Source organism: Sapajus apella, unplaced genomic scaffold, assembly GCF_009761245.1.
Source record: "Sapajus apella isolate SASKATOON/1434 unplaced genomic scaffold, GSC_monkey_1.0 scaffold62, whole genome shotgun sequence".
Lineage (NCBI taxonomy): Eukaryota > Metazoa > Chordata > Mammalia > Primates > Cebidae > Sapajus > Sapajus apella.
Window position 1 is genome coordinate 4217405 of NW_022437002.1, and position 22228 is coordinate 4239632.

General features: G+C 52.3%; 4 protein-coding genes across 8 annotated transcripts in view; 3 read left to right on the forward strand and 1 right to left on the reverse strand.

Annotated features, from left to right (window-relative positions):
* The first annotated feature begins 783 nt into the window (after window positions 1–783).
* Window positions 784–6758, forward strand: CCDC28B (coiled-coil domain containing 28B). Of its 2 annotated transcripts, XM_032246744.1 has the most exons (6): window positions 784–1701; window positions 2892–3078; window positions 4956–5122; window positions 5262–5455; window positions 5655–5677; window positions 6563–6758. In XM_032246744.1, exons 2-6 carry the CDS (start codon window positions 2915–2917, stop codon window positions 6615–6617), a joined length of 603 nt encoding a protein of 200 aa, XP_032102635.1. In that variant the 5' UTR covers window positions 784–1701; window positions 2892–2914; the 3' UTR covers window positions 6618–6758. The 2 variants fall into 2 exon arrangements, with proteins under 2 accessions (XP_032102635.1, XP_032102634.1); XM_032246743.1 differs by lacking the exon at window positions 6563–6758 and having other exon boundaries at window positions 5655–5906.
* A 244-nt stretch (window positions 6759–7002) lies between these two features.
* Window positions 7003–9827, forward strand: IQCC (IQ motif containing C). The gene is given in 6 exon segments (XM_032246740.1): window positions 7003–7107; window positions 7530–7673; window positions 7882–8134; window positions 8699–8817; window positions 8937–9576; window positions 9579–9827. Coding segments are annotated over 6 exon segments (1386 nt in total). The 5' UTR covers window positions 7003–7065; the 3' UTR covers window positions 9767–9827.
* Window positions 9828–10259: 432 nt separating this feature from the next.
* On the forward strand, window positions 10260–18334 carry DCDC2B (doublecortin domain containing 2B). Its single transcript, XM_032246741.1, is given in 10 exon segments — window positions 10260–11038; window positions 12751–12802; window positions 13246–13322; window positions 13542–13673; window positions 13965–14111; window positions 14229–14268; window positions 16975–17083; window positions 17086–17109; window positions 17603–17706; window positions 17961–18334. Coding segments are annotated over 10 exon segments (1263 nt in total). The 5' UTR covers window positions 10260–10775; the 3' UTR covers window positions 18276–18334.
* TMEM234 (transmembrane protein 234) overlaps window positions 16660–22228 on the reverse strand; it is an 8773-nt gene continuing 3204 nt past the window's right edge. The window contains exons 4-6 of one of the 4 annotated variants that reach the window (XM_032246746.1): window positions 19380–19472; window positions 19016–19074; window positions 16660–17223 (exon numbers count right to left, since the gene is read on the reverse strand). In XM_032246746.1, the coding sequence (XP_032102637.1) occupies window positions 17128–17223; window positions 19016–19074; window positions 19380–19472 (248 nt within the window). In that variant the 3' untranslated portion in view covers window positions 16660–17127. Of the gene's footprint in view, window positions 17224–18331; window positions 19473–22228 lie in introns of those variants that run through there. The other 3 variants (XM_032246748.1, XM_032246749.1, XM_032246745.1) reach the window with 3 other exon arrangements.

The following is a 22228-nucleotide window of genomic DNA, read 5'->3' on the forward strand; positions in this document are numbered from 1 at the left end:
TGAGTAAGCACCTATAGCCCTGGCCTGCCCAAGGGAATGCACAGGGGCCTCTAATTGTATGTATTCCTTAAGGAGAGCACATTCTCTGTTCAATTTTTACACTGCCCATTTACCCACCTCAAGCCTGGGACTCCTGTATGGGAGAGATTCTGCTGGTGGCCTCACCCACCACCCTGTTCTTTCTGGGGCCTGGGTTGGTCTGGCACAAAGGAGGATATGTGCTGAATGTCCAAAAAATGGCAGAGGCAACCCACATGCCCTTCCTTCCAGGCCTCACAAGTAGATGTGTTCACACTGGCTGTGACAGTCCCAGCAGAGCCTCTGACCCTTCTAGCCAGGTCCTGATAAATGTTTTTTCTGTGCTGACCATGTTATTTCCAGTGACATCTGGAGGGTGGGGGTGGGGAGGCTGCTGCCCCAACTCTTGGAACTTCCAAGCAAAGCAGCTCTGAGAATAGTGAGGTTTCTGACCCCCTAGTGAGGCAGCTGAGGATGGGAACCATAAGGGTGCTCCCTCTGTCAGCAGCAGTGCCACTGTCTATCAGCTCCCGGGGACGGGGGGGGGGGATTTCCGTGGTCCCCACTCTGGCCTCCTGGTTATTGAAAAAGTCTAGAATTACTCTCTCCCCTTGTGTAGTGGTCTCAGTGTTGGAAGTACCCGAGAAGGAATCGTGAGCAGGTGACCTCAGGAGCAGTGCCCATGGCCCCTCACATCACCAGAGGCCAAACCTCAGAAAGCCACTTCTGCCCGGAAAGGGGAAGGTGGGCTGGGTGGCTGTGTGCACTGCCCTGGGCCAGCTCACTTGAGCCGGCTGGGCCGCCTGGCCAAACACGAGCCTCTCCCCTGTTGTATCAGATGCTGCTCTGGGGACCTGCGCCAGGAGTCTCTGCCAGGGCTTTAAATAGCCCCATTGATCTGGCTGCGAGCAGCAGCAGCCACACTAGGTCAGCGGCCTTTCAGCACTCAGGTTCCCCTGAGGACTGGAGTCAAGTGCCAGGGAATTGCATGATCTTCCTTATGACCTGGTGCTCCCCACACCTGTCTCCTAGGCCTGGGGAGTGGGGAGGGCTCCTGTCACTTCATTTGTGGCAAAAGACAGGCCCCAACACTTAATAGAGAAAACTGCCTGGTGTTGTAGAGAGGGGGATTTTGCCCTCAAAAGACTGTTGAGGGCTTTCGCTAGACTGAGGAATGACACTGATATCTTCCTTCAGGGTTGTTATGGGGATTAAATGTACCTAAAGTGCTCCACTGAGCTCACTCCATTGATGGTTGTCTTTGCTCACAGTGTCTTCCTGCTGCTGCTTGTGCTGCTTCTATGCTTAACATTCTCTCTCTCTCTGTCCTGTCTCTCCTCTCCCCCGCCCCACCCCCCTTTCTGACAAAGCCACCACCATTTTGTAAGGAACTGTAGCTTCTCTCTGAAACTGCCGGGAAAGGGAAAATCTTTTTAAAATTGACGTCACACAACCAACAGGGTCCCCTAGGTTCAGACGGGGAGGTGAGAGGAACGGCGTAGCACATGCGGGGATGCTCCTCCCTTCTCATCCTTCCCAGCTAAGGAGAAGGTCACTTTCTCTTTAAATGCAAATTAACTCCCTCCAGCTTAGCTTCCACCCAGTGGTGTTCCCAGGAGGAGAGGGCGGAGGGCGGAGGGAACTTGCACTGAAGAAGCATCACTCGAGACCCCAAACCTCCAGGTCAGTAGCCCCCTGAGGGAATGAGGGCGGGGGCGGAATGACGCGGGTCTGACGCTCCGTCTTCGAGCGCGGCTCCGGAGCTGAGCGATGCGTTTGGCACATGGCTTTGGAGCCCGGGCGTGGGAAATAGATCCCCAGTCGCCCCAGCCGCTCCTGGGGAGCACAGGCTCCGGCTCCAGTGCTATCAAGTTCCTAATTGGGTCAAGCTGCTGCAGGGAGAGGCAGAGGATGCGCTATCTCCCCTCCCCACATCCCCAAACCCTGTCGGTGCCAGCCAGCTGTGTGCCAGTGTAAATGCTTAAGTGCCAGCCCCCCCCCACACACACCCCAGAGTTCGGAGTTAGGTTTGGTAGCAGCAGCTGGAATGAGACTTCTAGAGGAGGGGACCCCAGCCGACCAGAGGCTTCGGGGGCGGGGCTGGACCCGAGGCGGCGGAGCAGCCTAGCCACAGCCTCAGCCATTGTTGGAGGCCCAGGCAGCCAGCGGCTGACCACGCAGCCCACCCTGGCAGCAGCTGAAGCCCAGCAGGGACTTTCCGACTGGGAAAAACGAAGCAGCTGCAAGAACACCCCGGGGGAACTTCTGGGAGTCCCTGGTGTTTTCGGTTGGGGGTGGGTGGAAGAGGAGGGATGCCAGTGTCTAAGTGGGGGAAACCCGCAGTGAACCCTGCCCTGTGTGCTGCGGCTTCTACAATAATCCAGACCCTGGGGCCTTCCCAGGTGCCCCCCGCCTGCACCTTGGCCCCCTCCCATGCTGATAGGGTTTGTCAGCATCTGCTTAGGCCACTGATAAATAGAATGGGGCTTAGTGAAGGACACCCCTAATCCTCAGCTGGGCCCCTGCAGCTCACCTCCATCCTGTCTCCCACTACATTTCCTCTACCAGCCCCGCCCCTGCAGCCTTGGGGACAGGAAACCACAGTAGTGCCAAGATAATTGTGTCTGGTCCTGCCCTTTCAGGAGGGGCCTAGGTTTTCAGGCAGAAGGGGAATTAGGGTGGGCCTTAGAAGGTCCTTCAAGTGTACATCCATGACCCCAGCAGCAGACACTGACATCTTGCTCTGCCCCTACTCTACAAATGAGGGGACAAGTTGGAAGGTGCCAGGGCCCTTCCTTTGCAGCTCTCAGGGATTGCGGGGTGAAGGGCTAACTTTGCCCCTGCCTATCTTTGTGGGGTTGCTTCCCTCCTAGGTGTGAGGCCCAGACAGCACCCAATGGATGACAAGAAGAAGAAACGGAGTCCCAAGCCCTGCCTGGCCCAGCCAGCCCAGGCCCCAGGCACACTACGCAGGGTCCCTGTGCCTACCAGCCACAGCGGCTCCTTGGCCCTAGGACTTCCTCATCTGCCATCCCCTAAGCAGCGGGCCAAGTTCAAGAGGTGGGTACAGAAGGGAAGCAAAGCAAAGGAGGAGGAATCCCAACTCTGGGCTGCACTTTAGAGAGGAAAGCAAAGGGGACCTCTGCCTTTAGTTCCTAAGCAATCATTAATGCCTTTCTGGAGCTGGCCCCTGAGAACTGAGAGCTCACTCAGACCCAGTGTCTATCTTCAACTGTGTGGCAAAAAGGCCAGGTAGGTCACTGGAATCACACAGCATGAGGATGTGTCTCAGAGGAGGGAGTGAGCAACTCTGCCAGAAAGTGAATGTTCCACGCTGAGAGGCTTACCTGGCATAAATATGGAAGAAAGCTATTACCTGAAAGGTTTCAGGAACCACAGGTGGTTTGGGGGCTCTGGAGTATCAGATAGGAAATGGTGAGGGAATACCTGGAGGCACAATTTGAATTCTGTTGAATTTTTTTTTATGATTGGGAGTTTGCATGCTGCCTTATGATGTATCCATGTTTGTTCTCCACTAAATACAATGTATTCTTTCTCCAGTTGTTCCAAATAAGACCACTGTGTTTCCCTGTGTTTTGCACATCACTTGTCTAAGAGGCATGAAGCTCAAGGCTGGGGGGAGAGTAGCAAGAAAGGCAACTGGGGAGGCAGGAGAGGGCCAGGCTGGCAGGGGCATTCAATTTTATCCTGAAGGCAGTGGAAACTTTAAGACAGTTTTTTTTTAGTTTTTTTTTTTTTTTAATGTATTTTTGGTTTTGTTTAAAACAGTTTTTAAATAAAAGAGGGCTGGCTAGGTGCGGTGGCTCATGCCTGTAATCCCAGCACTTAGGGAGTCCGAGGTGGGCAAATCATCTGAGGTCAAGGGTTTGAGACCAGCCTGGTCAACATGGTGAAACCTCATCTCTACTAAAAATATAAAAGTAGCCGTGCATGGTGGTGGGCACCTGTAATCCCAGCTACTTGGGAGGCTGAGGCATGAGAATCGCTTGAACCTGTGAGGCGGAGGTTGCAGTGAGTGGAGATTGTGCCACTGCACTCCAGCCTGTGCGACAGAGTGAGACTTTGTCTAAAAAAAAATTTTTTTAATTAAAAAAAAAAGGGGGGGGCAGACTGGGCGCGGTGGCTAACGCCTGTAATCCAAGCACTTTGGAGGCCAAGGCGGGTGGATCACCTGAGGTTGGGAGTTCAAGACCAGCCTGACCAACATGGTGAAACCCCAGTCTTAAAAAAAAAAGGGGGGGGGCTGGGTGCCATGGCTCACACTTGTAATCCCAGCACTTTGGGAAGCTGAGGCAGGCGGATCACATGAGGTCAGGAATTCAAGACCAGCCTGGCCAACGTGGTGAAACCCCATCTCTACTAAAAATTTAAAAACTAACAGGGTGCAGTGGCTGGCACCTGTAATCCCAGCTACTCAGGAGACTGAGGCATGAGAATCACTTGAACCCAGGAGGCGAGGTTGCAGAGAGCTGAGAGTATGCCACTGCATTCCAGCCTGGGCGATAGAATGAGACTGGGTCTCAAAAAAAAAAAAAGAGGTACGGTAAGATATTTTGGGAAGAGGTAAGATAGCCCTTGTGGCAATAAAGGAGTAGCTGTCTCTAGATACACTGAAGATTAAGGAGGATAAGTGATTCACTCAGGGTCATAGAACAAATGAGTGAGGCACTCAGGAAGCCAGGGACCTCCTTCCAGGCATGGCTCTGGCTGTGTTATTAGCAGAAAAGACTTCTTTTTGACCTCCTCATGCCTCCTCACTCACTCCCTTCCTGGTGCCCAAGGGAGGACCATAAACATCCATTTCTGCTCATGAGTAGATGGGCAGATGAATTAGTGCATAGGCAGAAGACACGAAAGATCTGGAGGTGCCTGACTGCCCCCCACCGTGTGATCATGGTCATGTCCACCCCACCCAGAGTAGGCAAGGAGAAGTGCCGCCCAGTGCTGGCCGGAGGTGGAGGTGGCTCTGCAGGCACGCCCCTGCAGCACTCCTTCCTGACCGAGGTGACTGATGTCTATGAGATGGAGGGGGGACTCCTGAACCTGCTCAATGATTTTCACTCGGGACGGCTGCAGGCCTTTGGTGAGTCCTGGGGGCTGGGCTCAGAGGGTCTGGGGATACTGTGGATAGGGCTGGAGGGCCTGGTCCGTGGGATATGGCTGGGACCAGGGTCCAGGGTTCCAGGAATCTTTCCCGGGGTTCAGACAGGGCTTCATTCCAGGGAAGGAATGCTCCTTTGAGCAGCTGGAGCACGTTCGGGAGATGCAGGAGAAGCTGGCTCGGCTGCACTTCAGCCTAGACGTATGTGGGGAGGAGGAGGAGGATGAAGAAGAAGAGGATGGGGTCACTGAGGGGCTGCCGGAGGAGCAGAAGAAGACGATGGCTGACCGTAACTTGGACCAGCTGCTTAGCAATGTGGGTTCATGTCTGGGTACTTTGGTTCCTGGGGCACCAGGGGTGGAGGAGGTACATGCTCTCTGGGTGAAAAGGTGGGAGTGCATGGATCCAAGAGCTCTGAGCCCCTCAGCTTCCCCAGAAGACAGCCCCCAGAGCATTGGGGATTTGGCTTGGTGCCCCTCCTAACAGAAGCTTCCATTTCTCTCTTTGTTGACAGCTGGAAGACCTGAGTAATTCAATGTATCCTTTCCAAGGAACCCAACTGTGTGCATGTTCCTGCGAGGTCAGTTTCCTCCTCCCCAGCACCCTCCAGGAGTGTTCACACACAACCAACTTCCCCACCTCTTGCACTCTTGTCAGATTTAGCCAGATTGCCCGAATGCCCAGGTACAGGAATTTAGAATTTCCCCAAAATTAGAAGAAAAGTGGTTGCTGACACTCAAGGGAATGACTCAAAAAAAAAAAAAAAGAAAGAAAAGAAAAAGAAAAGAAGTGGTTGCAAGGCCGGACATGGCGGCTCATGCCTGTAATCCCAGCACTTTGAGAGGGTGAGGCGGGTGGATCACGAGATAAAGAGATTGAGGCCATCCTGGCCAACATGGTGAAACCCTGTCTCTACTAAAAAAAAAATACAAAAATTAGCTGGATGTGGTGGTGAGCGCTTGTAGTCCCAGCTGCTCGGGAGGCTGAGGCAGGAGAATCGCTTGAGCCCAGGAGGCAGAGGTTGCAGTGAGCCAAGATCGCGTCACTGTACTCCAGCCTGGTGACAGAGTGAGACTCTTGTTTCAAAAAAAAAAAGTGGTTGCAGGAGATGTTTTACTACTGATCAAAATCTTTGCGAGTACTTTAGCTGACACCAGTCATGGCAAAGCTTGCCCGATGTCCTCCTATCCTTTCAGCATTGAGCAATTATTTTTACTGATTTACACTACCACTTCACCTGGTCCTCAGAAACAGAGCGCACACACCCCACTGTGTTTGAAGAGAGAGGGAGTGAGAGAGGGCAGGCGGGGACTGCAACCCCAGTCCACAACCTTTGCACAGGTGAGGGAACTAAGCCCTTGCAGGATGGGAGACTCGGGTGGGAGGACTGGTCCAAAGCGCCACGATCCTTGATGGGCACAGCCAGAAGCTGCACCTGGCCGAGAACGCAGAGCCTGAGGAGCAGTCTGCTGCGTAGGTGTCCCACGCAGGCCCACACTGCTCCTCCCATTCTCTTCAAACTGTGACTTTTTACGGACTCGGACTGATGTTCCACGGCCCCCCAGGTGCTATGGGGGAGGGGGGCACTGGATGGAATTAAACCAGAGAAAAATAAAGCGGCTCAGTGTCCTGCTTCCCCTCATTGCCTCTTTTCTCCCGGCATCCGCGGAGACAGCCCAGCGCCGCGGGCCTTTGGTTATGGAGATCCCGCCTGCGGGACTGGAGTGCCCCTTGCGGCTGTGGGAGGGGGAGTCGGGGGCTGGGGCAACGCAGGTCACCAGTCGCGAGGACGCCCCTATCGAAGAAGGGAGACTGTTGCCGTGGGGACGGGAGGGCGGGGCCCACGCCCGCGCTCGCTCCGCAGCGGCGCCGATCAATGACGTACTGCGCAGGCGCGGGGCGGGCCTGTCAGGCCGTTGGCGCCCATGGAGCGGGAGCTGCCGGTTCGGAGGGTGTTGGCGATGCAGGTGCGGGGGCGGAGGCGGGCGCGGGCGCGGGGTGCACAGGATTCTCCCTTAGGGAAATCATGGGGTCTTGTACCGGGACCTCACAGCGAGTCCCTTACCTGCGCACCAATCTCTGGAGATTCCGGCCTCCCAACCGCGCTGACGAAAGCTGGGACCCACAGACTCCCTGCTCTGCGCACCCCCACTCCCACCACACGCTCGCGCGGGATCAGGGAAACAGGAAGAGCCTTAAGGCGAGGGGGAGAATCCAGTCCGGCATCCTCCCTCAAGCCCCCCGGAGCCCCAGCGCACAGCCCACCTATCCTTTCCCCGCCGCCGGGTCCCCTCTAGCATTCGCCGGGACGACCTCTCCAGGACAGTCCTTTGAGACCTCCCCCCCTTGCGGTGATGAGGGACTTATTCGCTCTCGTTCTCCACTCCAGGCCTGCGTTCGGGGCTGCTTGGTCCGACGCCAGTTTCAGAGCCTGCGAGCTGAGTATGAGGCGATTGTACAAGAGATCGAGGGCGACCTGGGCACGCTTCAGTGGACCGAGGGCCGCATTCCCAGGCCACGATTCCTCCAAGAGGTAGGACACACCTAGGAGAGAAAGGAAGGAGGGCTTGGGCAGAGTGGAGCCACCCTTCCTGGTGACAAGGTTTTCTCACTGGAAGAGGCAGCAGACTCACCTCCTCACACCCTAGTCCTTAATCCTCACCAACTTGTCTGCCAGATCATGGTGCCCAGATACTTGGAAGAGTTAAGCCCCGGGCTTTCACATCTCTCTAATTTCTCAGAAGGCAAAATCCCATCAGACCTGGAAAGCAGGAGACAGGGTAGCAAATCCGGAGCAGGAGCTGTGGAACCACGTCCCGTGTAAAGAGTCTGAGGGAGAGGCCACCTGGGAGGAGACGGTGCTGAAGAAATCAGGAGAGAGCTCAGCAAACCAAGGAAGCCTCTGCAGAGATCACAGCCCCTGGCTTCAGATGGAACAGAACAGGAAACCCAGCCAAGAGGAGACCAGAGACACAACAGGGATGGAGACTCCAGGTACCTCTCTGCCAAGATCAGGGCAAGCCCTTGACCCTCTCTGTGCCTCAGCCTCTCCGTCTGAAGAGTGAAAGGCTTGTGCTAGATAAGCTGCATCCCCTTCCTGTCTTCTCTTTGCCTGGTTAGGGCCACCACATGGTTGGGCAGTGATGGGAAGGGAGATTTCCAAAGTCTAAAGCTAGGCCATTTCCTGGGCTCTGCTCCCTCAAGGTTTTCTTTTTTTTTTTTTTAATCTGAATTGAGGGGGGGTTTCCCCCCCGTTACCCAGGCTGGAGTGCAATGGCGCGATCTCGGCTCACCGCAACCTCCGCCTCCTGGGTTCAGGCAATTCTCCTGCCTCAGCCTCCTGAGTAGCTGGGATTACAGGCACGCACCACCATGCCCAGCTAATTTTTTGTATTTTTTTAGTAGAGACGGGGTTTCACCATGTTGACCAGGATGGTCTCCATCTCTTGACCTCGTGATCCACCCGCCTCGGCCTCCCAAAGTGCTGGGATTACAGGCTTGAGCCACCGCGCCCGGCCTCCCTCAAGGTTTTCTCCTTATTCCTTCCCTCTTTGACAGAAGCCACAGATCCAAGACTGTCACACAGCCAACCTGAGCTTCAAGAGCTTCAGTACCACCGCAGCCACTTGGCCATGGAATTGCTGTGGCTGCAACAGGCCATCAATAGCCGTAAGGAGGTAGCACTAACCTGCATCTCTTTCTGAACATTTAGGGTCAAGGGTGGGGGTTAGGGAGAGACCTCCTGCTATGCCCAAGCAGACCTGCTTGGTACAGTGTATGTTCTCTCCCTCAACAGTACCTAATTCTCAAACAAACACTGAGATCCCCAGAGGCAGGCCCGATCAGAGAGGAGCCCAGTGTGTGCCCAGAACATGGGAAAAAAGCCTGTGAGAGGAACCAGTCACAACCAAGCGCACCACTGGAGGACCAGTCCTACAGAGACAGGACCACTAGAGAGCTAGAACAGGAGGATGACTCCTGCCAGAGGGTCATATCCCCAGGAAGTCAAGCCACTACACAAAAAAACACTGCTGGGGCTAAGTGCAGAGAACCATGCTACAGCAGGGCTGGACCACCGTTGTCAATACCATCGAACAGCCAGGCTCTGGGGGACAGGCTCACCAAAGGGCCGGATGATGGAAGACAGACCTTTGGAGGCACCTGCCTGCTGCAGATGAAAATCCTGGAGGACCAGACCCCCAGAGGCTTAAAACTTAGGGACCATTGTCCCAGGAAGTACAGGACACAGCTGCCTGCACTCTGTGAGGACACATATAATAAAGAGACATCTCCCAGAAAACTAGACCACAAAGAGCCTGACTGCCAAACAGTCAGGACACAAGAGTTGGGCCTCTCAGAGGACCATGTCATCTCAGATGGGACCTTGTCAGGGCCAGAGCATGGTGGCCTTGATCTCTGGAGGACTAAACCACCCAAGATCAGACCCTTAGTGATAGAAGCTCCAGAGATGGAACCTCCAATGAGCCTAGTCACCAAGGACAGAAAAAGCAGAGGACTGTACCATGGAGATCAAAGTCACCTAAGATCCTGTCTTCCACAGGGGCGGGCTGTACAGGAGAGGAACAGTGGAGGGGCAGGCCATGGAAAACAGGACCATCTGGCTAGACCCTGGGAAGCCAGGAGAGGACCAAGTTCCAAAGGGGAATGCTATGAAAGGGCAGAGAGGACAAGACCTCATCCTACCTCCCTGGTACCAGCTCTGCCTTCTGCCCCTGCCCCTGGCATCAGTGCCTAGTGAGGCCAAGAGAAGCTGGAGCAGAGAGCTGGCATGAGTATAGGGAAGGAGGAAGGATACGCTTTCAATCTTCTGCCTATAGCTGAATCCAAATTTGTGGATAAGGCATTGGGCGTGGTGGCTCAACACCTGTAATCCCAGCACTTTGGGAGGCTGAGGCCAGTGGATCACTTGAGGTCAGAATTTTGAGACCAGCCTGACCAACATGCTGAAACCCCATCTCAACTAAAAATACAAAAATTAGATGGGTGTGGTGGCGCATGACTGTAGTCCCAGCTACTTGGGAGGCTAAGACAGGAAAATCGCTTGAACGCAGGAGGTGGAGGTTGCGTTGCAGTGAGCCAGGATTGTGCCACTGCACTCCAGCCTGGGTGAGAGAGCGAGACACTGTCTCAAAAACCAAAACAAATTTGTGGCTACCTGGGGGAAGTGGAATGGGGGACCTGTTGGGAATAAAGGTTTTTCTTACATTCTGAGCCTGGCTGCTTTCATTTTCTGCTTCTGGCCAGGACAGACTCTGGGCCCTGCTTTTCATTTCCTGCAGGCATGGGGCATTGATCCCAGAGCCAGCTGGGAGCCACAGTCCAGGAACAGATCTAGCCATCCTCCTTAGGGAACAACCCCTGAAGCTGATCCGCCATTGAGCTCAGCCTTGTGCTTTAGAGTGGCAAGGAGGCTCTGCAGAGTAAGGAACACCTGTGTTGAAGTGTGATCTCCCGAGAGCAGATTGGATGAAACCCTGAGTGCAGATAAATGCTCCTGCCAGAGGCTCCCTCTGCCTTCCTGGGTGAGAGGGCTGGACTCCACCTCTGATTGGCACCGCTCCCAGCCCTTCCTTGGTTGCCTGGCAACAGCTCTGTGTCTCTGACAGATTACACTATGGCGGCTGGCCATCCAGCAGCCAAGAGGGTTGTGGTGTACCGGAATGGGGACCCCTTCTTCCCAGGCTCCCGGCTGGTGGTGACTCAACGCTGCTTCCCCACCATGGAGGCCTTCCTCTGCGAGGTGACATCAGCCGTGCAGGCCCCACTGGCTGTGCGTGCTCTCTACACTTGTCACGGCCATCGTGTCACTGACCTGGCAGACTTGAAGAATGGAGGGCAGTATGTGGCCGCTGGCTTTGAACAATTCCACAAGCTCCAGTGAGTGGGCTGGGGCTGATCAAAGAGCCTAGCGAGGGAGGTAACAGCAGTAGCAAGAACGTGTATTCAGTACATACCACGTATGTACCGGCACGTTCCTGGTATTCACTGAACTCTATGGGGCGGGGGGTTGCCTCCATTAGAAAGGGAAAACAGACAAAAAATCTGCCTAAGAGTACACAACAAATAGTTGAACTGAAATTCAAATGGAATTGTGTGTGTTACTAATGATCATGGCCAAGATCAGCCTGTGGGAAGACCACTCTCCTGCAGGTTGAGCCCCTTTTTCCAAAAGCTTTTCTTGCTTGGACCCTCTAACGTCACCAAACACTCCAAATCCACCCATCCATTCCTCCCCACTCTGCTTAGGCATCCCAGACTCTGCCGTTAGGCTAGGATCATCCCCCATTGCAGGAGGAGACTGTCTTCCCAGGTGAGAGAAGAATTTGAGTATCTGAGTCTGACACATGTCTGGCTTCCAGGTCCTATTCTTAGCTCTCAGCTGAGGTTGCTTACTATTAATGTAAGGACCAAGAAGGGGAAGTGTCTGGGCAAGGTGGTTCATCCCTGTAATCCTAGCGCTTTGGGAGGCTGAAGCGGGTGGATCACCTGAGGTTAGGAGTTCGAGAACAGCCTGGCCAATGTGGCAAAACTCTGTCTCGACTAAAAATACAAAAATTAGCTGAGTGTTGTAGCATGTGCCTGTAATCCCAGCTACTCAGGAGGCTGAGGCAGGAGAATTGCTTGAACCTGGGAGGCGGAGGTTGCAGTGAGCTGAGATTGCACCACTGTACTCCCGCCTGGGAGACACAGCGAGACTCCGTGTAAAAAAAAAAAAAAGTTGGCCGGGCATAGCGGCTCACGTCTGTAATCCAGGCACTTTGGAGGCCAAGGCAGGCGGATCACCTGAGGTCAGGAGTTCAAGACCAGCCTGACCAACATGGTGAAACCCTGCCGTCTTTATAAAAAAAAAAAAAAAAAGGTGGGTGGTGTGCAAAGCTAGGTAGACTTAGAATCTAGGCTTCATCCCTTATTTCTTGTGTGACTTTGGGCAAGTCACTTAATTTCCTGGAGTCTCATAAATGGAGATAAAATGACCTATTTCATGAACGAAAATATTCTTGGGATATAGCAGGATGCATAATGCACTAGTTTCTAGTTTCTCAGTTTTTTTTTTTTTTTAAGACAGGGTCTTGCTCTGTTACCCAGGCTAGAGTGCAGTGCAGTGACACGATCACTCACTGCAGCCTCGAACTCCTGACCTCATGGAATCCTCCTGCCTCAGCCTCCAAAGTAGCTAGGACCACAGATGCATGCCACCATGCCTGGCTAATGTTTGCTTTTGCTAGCAATGAGGTTGCCCAGGCTGATCTCAAACTCTTGGGCTCAAGTTATCTTCCTGCCTCAGCATCCCATAGAGCTGGGATTACAGGTGTGAGCTGCCATGCCCTTGACCTTTAATCTCATGGTTAGTATCGAGACTCTGGTCTGGATTTCCAGACTTACCCAGCACTTGCCCCGGCAGCACTTGAGTACTGAAGGAGTCCTAGGACAGATTCAAGTGCCGGTGTATGCTTCTGGACTGAGATGATTGCCACTTTTCCATGGGGAGGGATATCTGGTGAGCTATACCCCAGCCCAATACTGACATTTGCCAGACTGTTGAGGCCTCAGGCTCTGCGAGATGACCTGTGACCTATCTGTCCTTTCAGCTATTTACCCCATGGAGGGAAGGATCCAGGTGGGAAGAGCTGCAGACTACAAGTGAGTCCTGGGGACATGTCCCCCAGCCCCTCTGTCTTCCCATTCCTCCCGGAACTGCCCCCAATTTGGTGTGGGAAGCCAGGGAAGCAGCAAGATCTGCCAGTTCTATGGGGGGTACTTTGGAGCCAGCTGCTATCCTTCCTGGAGTGTGGGATTTCAAGATACTATCTCTTGCTTCTGTCCAAGAAGCTTTGACTTTATCTCCAAATTGTGGTCCAAAGGTAAGAGGAAGCTGTGAAACACAGATGGAGATAGGGAGTGGCTAGAATGTAACTTAGGGAACATAGAAGCAACTTTTGGTAAAAGGTGTGACCTGTCTCATCCCTCCTCACCCACTTCCTGCCCCAGTCTGGTTCCAGCCCCCTCAGTCCACACTTTGGACAGAGCCACCCCTAACCAAAGGCCCCAACTCTCCTGATTTGGAGGCCTGACTTGGGTTTCAGGGTTCTCCGGTGACTCGCCACCTGTGTGATGGGCCTCTTGGACTGCGGCTGCCTGCAGGTGCTCCCTGCCACATCCAGTGAGTGCCAGTGTCAGGGAGCAGGGATGTATTTTTTAGTGAGACCAAGAAAATGGTGTTGGGTTTGTTCCAGGAGTTACTGTTGGGAATATAGAAGTCCAGCATGTTTGATGGGTGAACAGACACCAGCGTTATGGTTATTGCTGGACTTGTGCCACCCTTCGCCTCACATGTAGGGACTCCTGGGGACACTCCCCCCTACCAGGCTTTTTGTCTCAGTGTGTTCAGGAATGGGGACCTGGTAAGTCCCCCATTTAGTGTGAAGCTGCCCCGGACTGCCAGCCAGGATTGGGAAACTGTATTGAAGCTCCTGACTGAGAAGGTCCAGTTGCAGAATGGGGCTGCGTGCAAGTGAGTATGGGGGCTGGGAGGGCTCAACAGTCCCCAAACAGAGCCTCCCCACTGGCTTCAGCTGTGGCTGAGGGTGAAGGGGCAAAAGGAAAGCACATTCGCCTACATGGGACTTCCTATGTCACAGGGAGAGAGGCCCCTCTGCCCAGCCCTCAGAGGCAGGGAAGAGCCTGGGCGACTGGTGCCGAGGCCAGAGGGCACCTTGGAATAGCTGCACTCACCCCTCAGTCTGCTGAATGTGAAGGAGCATTGCATCTACCAGCCCTTATCCTGCTTACCTCTCTCTCCCAGACTCTGCACCCTGGAGGGGCTCCCACTGTCAGCAGGGGAGGAGCTGGTAAGTGGCCATTACTATGTGGCTGTCGGAGAAGATGAGTTCAAGGCCCTCCCCTATCTGGAGCTGCTGGTACCCAGCCCTTCCCTGCCCAGGGGCTGCTGGTATGTATGTGGGAGGTGGAGGGGTAACAGACTGGGCAGAGGAAGCCACCCTCTGGGTCTGTGTGCTCTGACTCCATGCCATCTGCCCACTCCAAGCCTTTCCTTTTGTTGTTGTAGGCATCCTCCAGACTCGAAGTCTAGGGCCTACAGGCAGGGGGTAGGTGACGCAGGGTACAGTGTGGGGTGGGGTGGGAACGGGAGTGACTGTCTGACAACTCTTCTAGCACAGGCTCTGACCTTATTTCACTGCATCCTATTTTTTTGTTTTTTTTGAGATCGAGTCTCGCTCTGTTGCCCAGGTTGGAGTGCAGTGGCATGATCTCAGCTCACTGCAACCTCCACCTCCCAAGTTCAAGTGATTCTCCTGCCTCAGCCTCCTGAGTAGCTGGGCTTACAGATCCCTGCCATCACACCTGGTTAACTGCATCCTTTTTTTCCTTTTTTCTTTTATTTTGAATATAGAGATGAGTCTCACTATGTTTGAACTTCTGGGCTCAAGCGATCCTGCATCCTCTTCATAATCTTTTTTTGACTGGGCACGGTGGCTCACGCCTGTAATCCCAGCACTTTGGGAGGCCGAGGTGGGCGGATCACGAGGTCAAGAGATCGAGACCATCCTGGTCAACATGGTGAAACCCCGTCTCTAAAAACAATATATATATATATGATATATATATGTTATATATATATGATATATACGATATATATGTTATATATATATGATATATATGTAATATATGTAATATATATAATATATATGATATATACATAACATATAACATATACATAATATATATATCATATATGTTATATATATTATATATATGTTATATATATGTTATATATATATTATATATATAATAATTTTCTTTTTGGAACAGAGTTTCACTCTTGTTGCCCAGGCTGGAGTGCAATGGTGTGATCTCAGCTTACTGCAACCTCCGCTTCCCAGGTTCAAGCAATTCTCCTCAGCCTCCTGAGTAGCTGGGATTACAGGCATGCGCCACCAGCCCAGCTAATTTTTTTTTTCTGAAACAGAGTTTCACACTTGTTACCCAGTCTGCAGTGCAATGGCATGGTCTCAGCTCACTGCAACCTCTGCCTCCTGGGTTCAAGCGATTCTCCTGCTTCAGGCTCCCAAGTAGCTGGAATTACAGGCATCCGCCACCACGCCCAGCTAATTTGTTGTATTTGTAGTAGAGATAGGGTTTCTTCATGTTGGTCAGGCTGGTCTTGAACTCCTGACCTCAGATGATCCACCCACCTTGGCATCCCCAAAGTGCTGGGATTATAGGCATGAGCCACCGCACCACGCCCCTCTTAATAATCTTGTGAGCCGGGCGCGGTGGCTCAAGCCTGTAATCCCAGCATCTTGGGAGGCCGAGGCGGGTGGATCACGAGGTCAAGAGATCGAGACCATCCTGGTCAACATGGTGAAACCCCATCTCTACTAAAAATACAAAAAATTAGCTGGGCATGGTGGTGCCTGCCTGTAATCCCAGCTACTCAGGAGGCTGAGGCAGGAGAATTGCCTGAACCCAGGAGGCGGAGGTTGCGGTGAGCCGAGATCGCGCCATTGCACTCCAGCCTGGGTAACATGAGTGAAACTCCGCCTCAAAAAAAAAAAAAAAAAAAAAATCTTGTGAAAGAAAGATTATCCACATTTTCCAGAGGAAACTGAAGCTCAAAAGAGTGAAGTGGGCTGGGCATGGTGGCTCACGCCTGTAATCCCAGCACTTTGGGAGGTTGAGGAGGGTGGATCACCTGAGGTCAGTAGTTCAAGACCAGCCTGGCCAACATAGTGAAACCCCATCTCTACTAAAAATTACCTGGGCATGGCGGCAGGTGCCTGTAGTCCTAGCTACTCAGAAGGCTGAGGCAGGAGAATCACTTAAACCCTGGAGGCAGAAGTTGCAGTGAGCCGAGATCTTGTCTCTGCACTCCAGCCTGGGCAACAGAGTGAGACTTGTTCTCAAAAAAAGGCGGTGGTGGGCTGGGTGCAGTAGCTTACACCTGTAATCCCAGCATTTTGGGAGGCCGAGGAGGGTGGATTACCTGAAGTCAGGAGTTTGAGACCAGCCTGACCAACATGGAAAGACCCCATCTCTTTAAAAAAAAAAAAAAAGGCGGTGGCTCATGCCTGTAATCCCAGCACTTTGGGAGGCTGAGGTGGGTGGATCACAAGGTCGGGAGTTCAAGACCAGCCTGACCATCATGGTGAAAGCTGTTTCTACTAAAAATACAAAAAATAGCAGGACATGGTGGCATGTACTTGTAATTCCAGCTACTCGGGAGGCTGGGGCAGGAGAATCACTTGAACCCGGGAGGCAGAGGTTGCAGTGAGCCAAGATAGAGCCACTGCACTCCAGCCTGGGTGACAGAGGGAGACTCCGTCTCAAAAAAAAAAAGAGTCATTTGTTCAGAATGACACAGTATTGAGGGGTCAGACCAGAACTCACATCTTCAGGACTCTGACTTGTAGAACTTGATGCCTTTTTGCTAGGTTGAATGCTGGGAGAGAGAATTGGCATATTTGGCACAGTAGGGCCCAGGGGAACTTATTGCAGGCCTAAGCCCTCCCAAGAAATGAACCAGTGAGAATGGGGAATGGCGGTGGAGGTGGGAGAGCACAGCCTGGTTTCACTGGGCATCCAGGAGTGCCAGGCACCAACTACTCTGTCCCTGGATAAGGCAGGCTGATGGGAAGAGGCAGCAAGGAGGGAGGACATAGGTTGTGAAGACAGATGGCATCTCCTCTGCCATGTTCCTGCAGGCATCAGGGGCTCTCTGAAGCCTCAGTTGGGGAGTAGGAAAGGTAAGAATGGCCAGCAACCAGGTTCCAAACCCAGTGTCCTTTCTATAGGCCCAAGGCCACAGGGCACAGGTAACCCAGCCCTCTCCAAAGGAACCAGACCAAATTGAGCCATCGACTTTCTATGCCAGACCCCAGAAGACCATTCAGCCAAGAAGCAAGCCCCTACAATCTCATTCCCATCAGGTGAGGGGCCCCTGGGGCTCAGGCCCTTCTCAGCTGCCCTTTGATAGTGACATAGGTTGGTCCTTGATGTTGGGGATGTCCATGGGAGCAGAGTGCCCAGACACAAAGCTGGCACTGAAAAAAAAAAAAAAAAAAAAAAAAAAAAAAAAAGATAAAGGAGTTTGAGCCTACTGGCTAAGGAGACTACCCATAACAACAACAACAAAAAAACGCTGGCCCTGACCTCATCATAACTGTCTCCAGCTCCCCCGTCTGCATATCCTGTCCCTTCTTCACAGGCCTTGTCACACAAAAAGAAGCACCTGGAAAGGGCAGTGCTTAAAGCGATGAGACTTCAGGGGTGGGATTTAGAGGGGATGGGGATGGAACCAAAGGCCCACTTCTCACTTCCCTGCCATCCTGGGAGATGGTAGGGAAGGCAGAACCAGGCTCAGGGGAGGGATGCTGAGGGCTCTTCAGCCTGGGCATCAGCCAACGCTGCGTCCCTCTTTAGGAGTTACAGGAATATATGGGGTTCCCCACCCAAGGAAGGAGACAGCAGGGACCCAGGAAGTAGCAGATGATGAAGACACCCAGACAGAGGAGCCCTTGGATGAGGTAAGCTGTTGGATCAGTAAACAGTATATTAGGATGGGAGGAGTTCTGAGCTGGAAACTAGCAGCCCGGGGCCCCAGGAACAGTTCTCCCTTGTGATTGAAGGCAAAAGGATCTCCTAACTTCCCACCTTGTTAAATGAGGAAGCAGTTCCTAAATTCCAGTGTCTTCCTTTCTTGGGGTGGGGACCTCCTGGCTGAGAGCTGGAGGCTGGCCACTCTCTCACTCCATTCTGCATGGCCTTCCACTTCCTCCAGAGGGCAGCACAGATAGTGGAAGAGGCCTTGTCCCTGGAAAACCAGCCTCAGCCCCTGCTCTGCCATCTTGAGAGCCCGCAGCTCCAGAGAAGAACTGGGGACTATCACTCTGGCCACCTTTTGTCCTCAGCCTCCAGCAGCTTGTTCCTCAGGAGCCACCACCTCCCCTGGGCTCCCAGGGTACACTGCAGCCTCCTCAGCCCTCCCCGTTCTGCTCCTATACCCACAGCTCAGCCTTCCCTTCCTCTGAGCAGGGCAGCCCTGGCTGTGGGAGCTACTTCCTTATGGGATTCTCTGGCCAGAGAAAGTAGCTGACTGAACCTGGGAGAGGCCACAAACGTGGAAGCAAGTTTGTCACAATAAAATAATACTTATTAACTTCTGTTTACCACAGATTTATTGACAGCTACTACTCTCCAGGTGTTGTGCTGGGTGCTGGAGTCGGGCGGAGCTGGGGCTCACAGATGCTACCTGTTTAAGAGAGGCTGGCAGTGAGGATTTCTGCCCACCTCATGGGTGGGGCAAGCAAGGCTAATAGCTCATCTTCTGCATCTGCCACTCTGAGGCACCTTTTTCCCCTCAGTTCCACCTCTCAGTCAGCCAAGGTGCTCTGAGTCCTGGAGGCCTCCTGTTTGCCTTCTGGCTCCGTCTGTAGCTGGCCCTTTCTATAAAGCTGGGGTTCTGCAGTCCATGGAACCTGCCGCCATGATAGTCCAGATTAGGCCACAGTAATGGTGGCTGAACTGGGGGCCTGAGATGACAGTAGGAAGAGAGCTGCTGGGGCAGAAAGGTTGCGTCGAGTCTCCTGTGCTTAATTCCAGTAGCTGAACAGCACTTGAAGGTTACAAAACCCTTTCACTCTTGTTCTCTTATTGTGATCCATGAGGTAGCTGTTATCCCCACAAGAGGAGGAAGCTGAGGCCAGAGAGGGGAGGTGCTAGGTCTATCTGCTCACTGTCAGCACTTCATGGCCCAGGGGCTTCCAGGAGGCAGCAGAGCTGGTGATGGCTTCGGCCCACTCAAAGGGTAGACGGTTGCCCCTAGGTCTTACTCACTGAGCTTGTGATGCAGAGTGAGATTCCTGTGATGGTAAGCACCATGCCAGCGACTGCTCCTGGGATAATGGACAGAAATCAAGGGGTTCTGAGCTCAGCCATGCCAGTAACAGCTGGCACAGGGCTGTAGGAAGGGCTCAGATAGGGTCTGGTCCTGGGTCCCGCCTCAGCCTCTGTCCCCAGACTGTCCAGCAGAAGGGAACTCTGATGGCCACAAGGAAGCAGGACAGCTGCAGAGGAAAATGCAGGATGGGAAGAGGCCCTGTCCTCACCCATTCCAGGGAGATGGGTTCCGGGAAGGAACTGATACAGGTATGTCGAGGTCCAAATAGCTGCGTCCCACACTCGCAGTAGCCTGACTTACGTTTTCCACCAATATCTTCTCCAAGGGCCTTCCCAACAATCAGTGTGAAGATGATGGCCAGAGAGTTACAGATGGGTACAGCTAGGGTCAGATCTGGGTGGTCAGAATGAAAAGAATCCCTGAGATGCAACAAATGCCTTTCTAAACACAAGACACTTCCATCATCATCATTTCGTATCTTTAAAAAAGGTATAACCCCATCTTCCAGATGAAGTCACCGCACATTTCAGGACTCAGACCCAAATATCCTGGCTCCACGTTCAGTGCTTCCCCAGGATTCCAGCATTCCCCAGGATTCCTGAACTCTGAGGTCTGGTACCAGCCTGGTTTGATAATGAGAATGAGGTCTTTGCACTCAAAAAGAACTTGTGAGATTTCAAGGACATCTGGACACATAGGCAGGCACCCAAATCCCAAAGGATGCAGTAGAAAGTCAAGTAACACCAAGCACAGCCACCATTTATTTTTTTTCTTTTCTTTGAGATGGAGTCTTGCTCTGTCACCCAGGCTGGACTGCAGTGGTGTGATCTTGGCTCACTACAGCCTCCGTCTTGTGGATTCAAGGGATTGTTATGCCTCAGCCTCCTGAGTAATGGGATACAGGTGCCTGCCACCATGCCGTGCTAATTTTTGCATTTTTAGTAGAGATAGGGTTTCAACATGTTGGCCAGGCTAGTCTCAAACTCCTGACCTGAGGCGATCCGCCCACCTCAGCCTCCCAAAATGCTGGGATTACAGGTGTGAGCCACTACACCCGGCCATATAGCCACCATTTTACATATTTCAATTTTCACAACACTGCAAGGAAGGGATTATCACCATTTTGCATAAAGGAAACTAAGGCAAGTTGAGGATTTAAACTGTGGTTTGTCTGACTCCAAGGTCTGCACTCTTATTGAATTAAATGGATATGGACAAAGCAGAACATTAGGTGAAGCACATTTTGCTTCTGTTTCAGCCCAAGCTCAGGCCTTATGGAGTTAAAAATAAAAGTGTCAGAAGAAAGAAGCCAGGTACCTGTTCAGGACATTGGGGTGGATCTATGGTGTGGAGAGAGGGTATCATAGCCCATGATAAGGATCTGTTCCTTAATTTTGAAGTTCCAAGGGGCTGACTGCCGATAAGCAAACTTGAAAAAGAGTAATGGAGTTGGCTGGGCGTGGTGGCTCATGCCTGTTAATCCCAGCACTTTGGGAGGTGGAGGTGGGAGGACTGCTTGAGGTCAGGAATTCCAGACCAGCCTGGCCAACATGCTAAAACCCCATCTCTACTAAAAATACAAACAATTATGGAGGAACAAAGCGGGCACCAAAAAAAAAAAAAGAAAGAAATACAAACATTAGCCAGGCTTGGTGGCACATAATCCCAGCTACTTGGGAGGCTGAGGCATGAAAATTGCTTGAATCCAGGAGATGGAGGTTGCAGTGAGTTGACATCAAGCCACTGCACTCCAGCCTAGGCGACAGGGCCAGACTCCATCAAAAAAAAAAAAAAAAAAAGGTAGGGGAAAAAAGAAAAAGACTAATGGAGTTAACTTAAAATTTGTTGAGGGTAGATCTCCTGTTAAGTGTTCTTATCACATTAAAAAAAGAGCCACATACACATAAAAAAAAAAAAAAGACAGACAAATCAGCTGAGTTTTCCATGGTAACAAGACTCAACTGCAGACCAGATGCTCACACTGGCTCCTCAGCACATTCTTTCCCAGCACTCCCAGGCCTTGCCTTTGTGAGGCAGAGAAGGGAACTGTCCTGCTCCTCATCCCCAGGAGGCCCCAGCATAGAGGCATTACCCATCTAAGAAATTGATACAACAACCCCACCTACAAAGAGTTGTTTTCTTTTTTTGTTGTTTTTCATTTTTGTTGTTTTTGAGACAGGGTCTCACTCTGTTGTTCAAGCTGGAAGTGCAGTGGTGAGGTCACTGTTCACTGCAGCCTCAACCTCCTGAGCTCAAGTGATCCTCCCACCTCAGCCTCCTGAGCTCAAGTGATCCTCCCACCTCAGCCTCCTGAGCTCAGGTGATCCTCCCACCTCAGCCTCCTGAGCTTAGGTGATCCTCCCACCTCAGCCTCCTGAGCTCAGGTGATCCTCCCACCTCAGCCTCCTGAGCTCAGGTGATCCTCCCACCTCAGCCTCCTGAGCAGCTGGGACTACAGGCACACACCACCAAGCTCGGGTAATTTTTGTATTTTTGTTGTTGTTGCCTAGGCTGGGCTCCTAGGCTCAGGTTATCTGCCCACCTGAGCCTCCCAAAGTGCTGGAATTACAGGCCTGAGCCACTGTGCCTTACCCAGAGCTGCCTTCTTAGGTTTACATACCTTACAAGGAGTGTCATGGCTGCTAAGGTCTGGTTTGCAGCAGTAGATGGGGGAAGGAAGCAGCATGGTGCAATGGGAGAGTGAGGGCATCAGAGTGAGGAAGATCAGAGTTTCCCTTGTAATCTTGGTTAGGATATTCAAACATTTACCTTGTTTCCCGACATGTAAAATAGTGATCACAGTATACCATTTCTTTTGTTGGGTTGTTTTAACATGAACTGTGATAATGCATGGATAGTCCCTGGCTAAAGTGGATGCTTCATAAATAGTGACTATTGTTCTGGTTATTAGAAAGGATGGATATTCAAGAATACAGGCAGAGAGGGTGATGAAATAAAAAGATCCTAATATTGTAATGTGATTAAAACTTGGTGAATGGCCAGGCGCGGTGGCTCAAGCCTGTAATCCCAGCACTTTGGGAGGCCGAGGCGGGTGGATCACGAGGTCAAGAGATCGAGACCATCCTGGTCAACACGGTGAAACCCCGTCTCTACTAAAAATACAAAACATTAGCTGGGCATGGTGGCAC

Bases quoted from the DNA above. Each gene is read 5' to 3' on its own strand.
- CCDC28B (XM_032246743.1), top strand. From the start codon at position 2,915: ATGGATGACAAGAAGAAGAAACGGAGTCCCAAGCCCTGCCTGGCCCAG. The intron at 3,079-4,955 runs GTGGGTACAGAA...CACCCCACCCAG, and splicing joins CAGCGGGCCAAGTTCAAGAG to AGTAGGCAAGGAGAAGTGCC. The intron at 5,456-5,654 runs GTGGGTTCATGT...CTTTGTTGACAG, and splicing joins TGGACCAGCTGCTTAGCAAT to CTGGAAGACCTGAGTAATTC.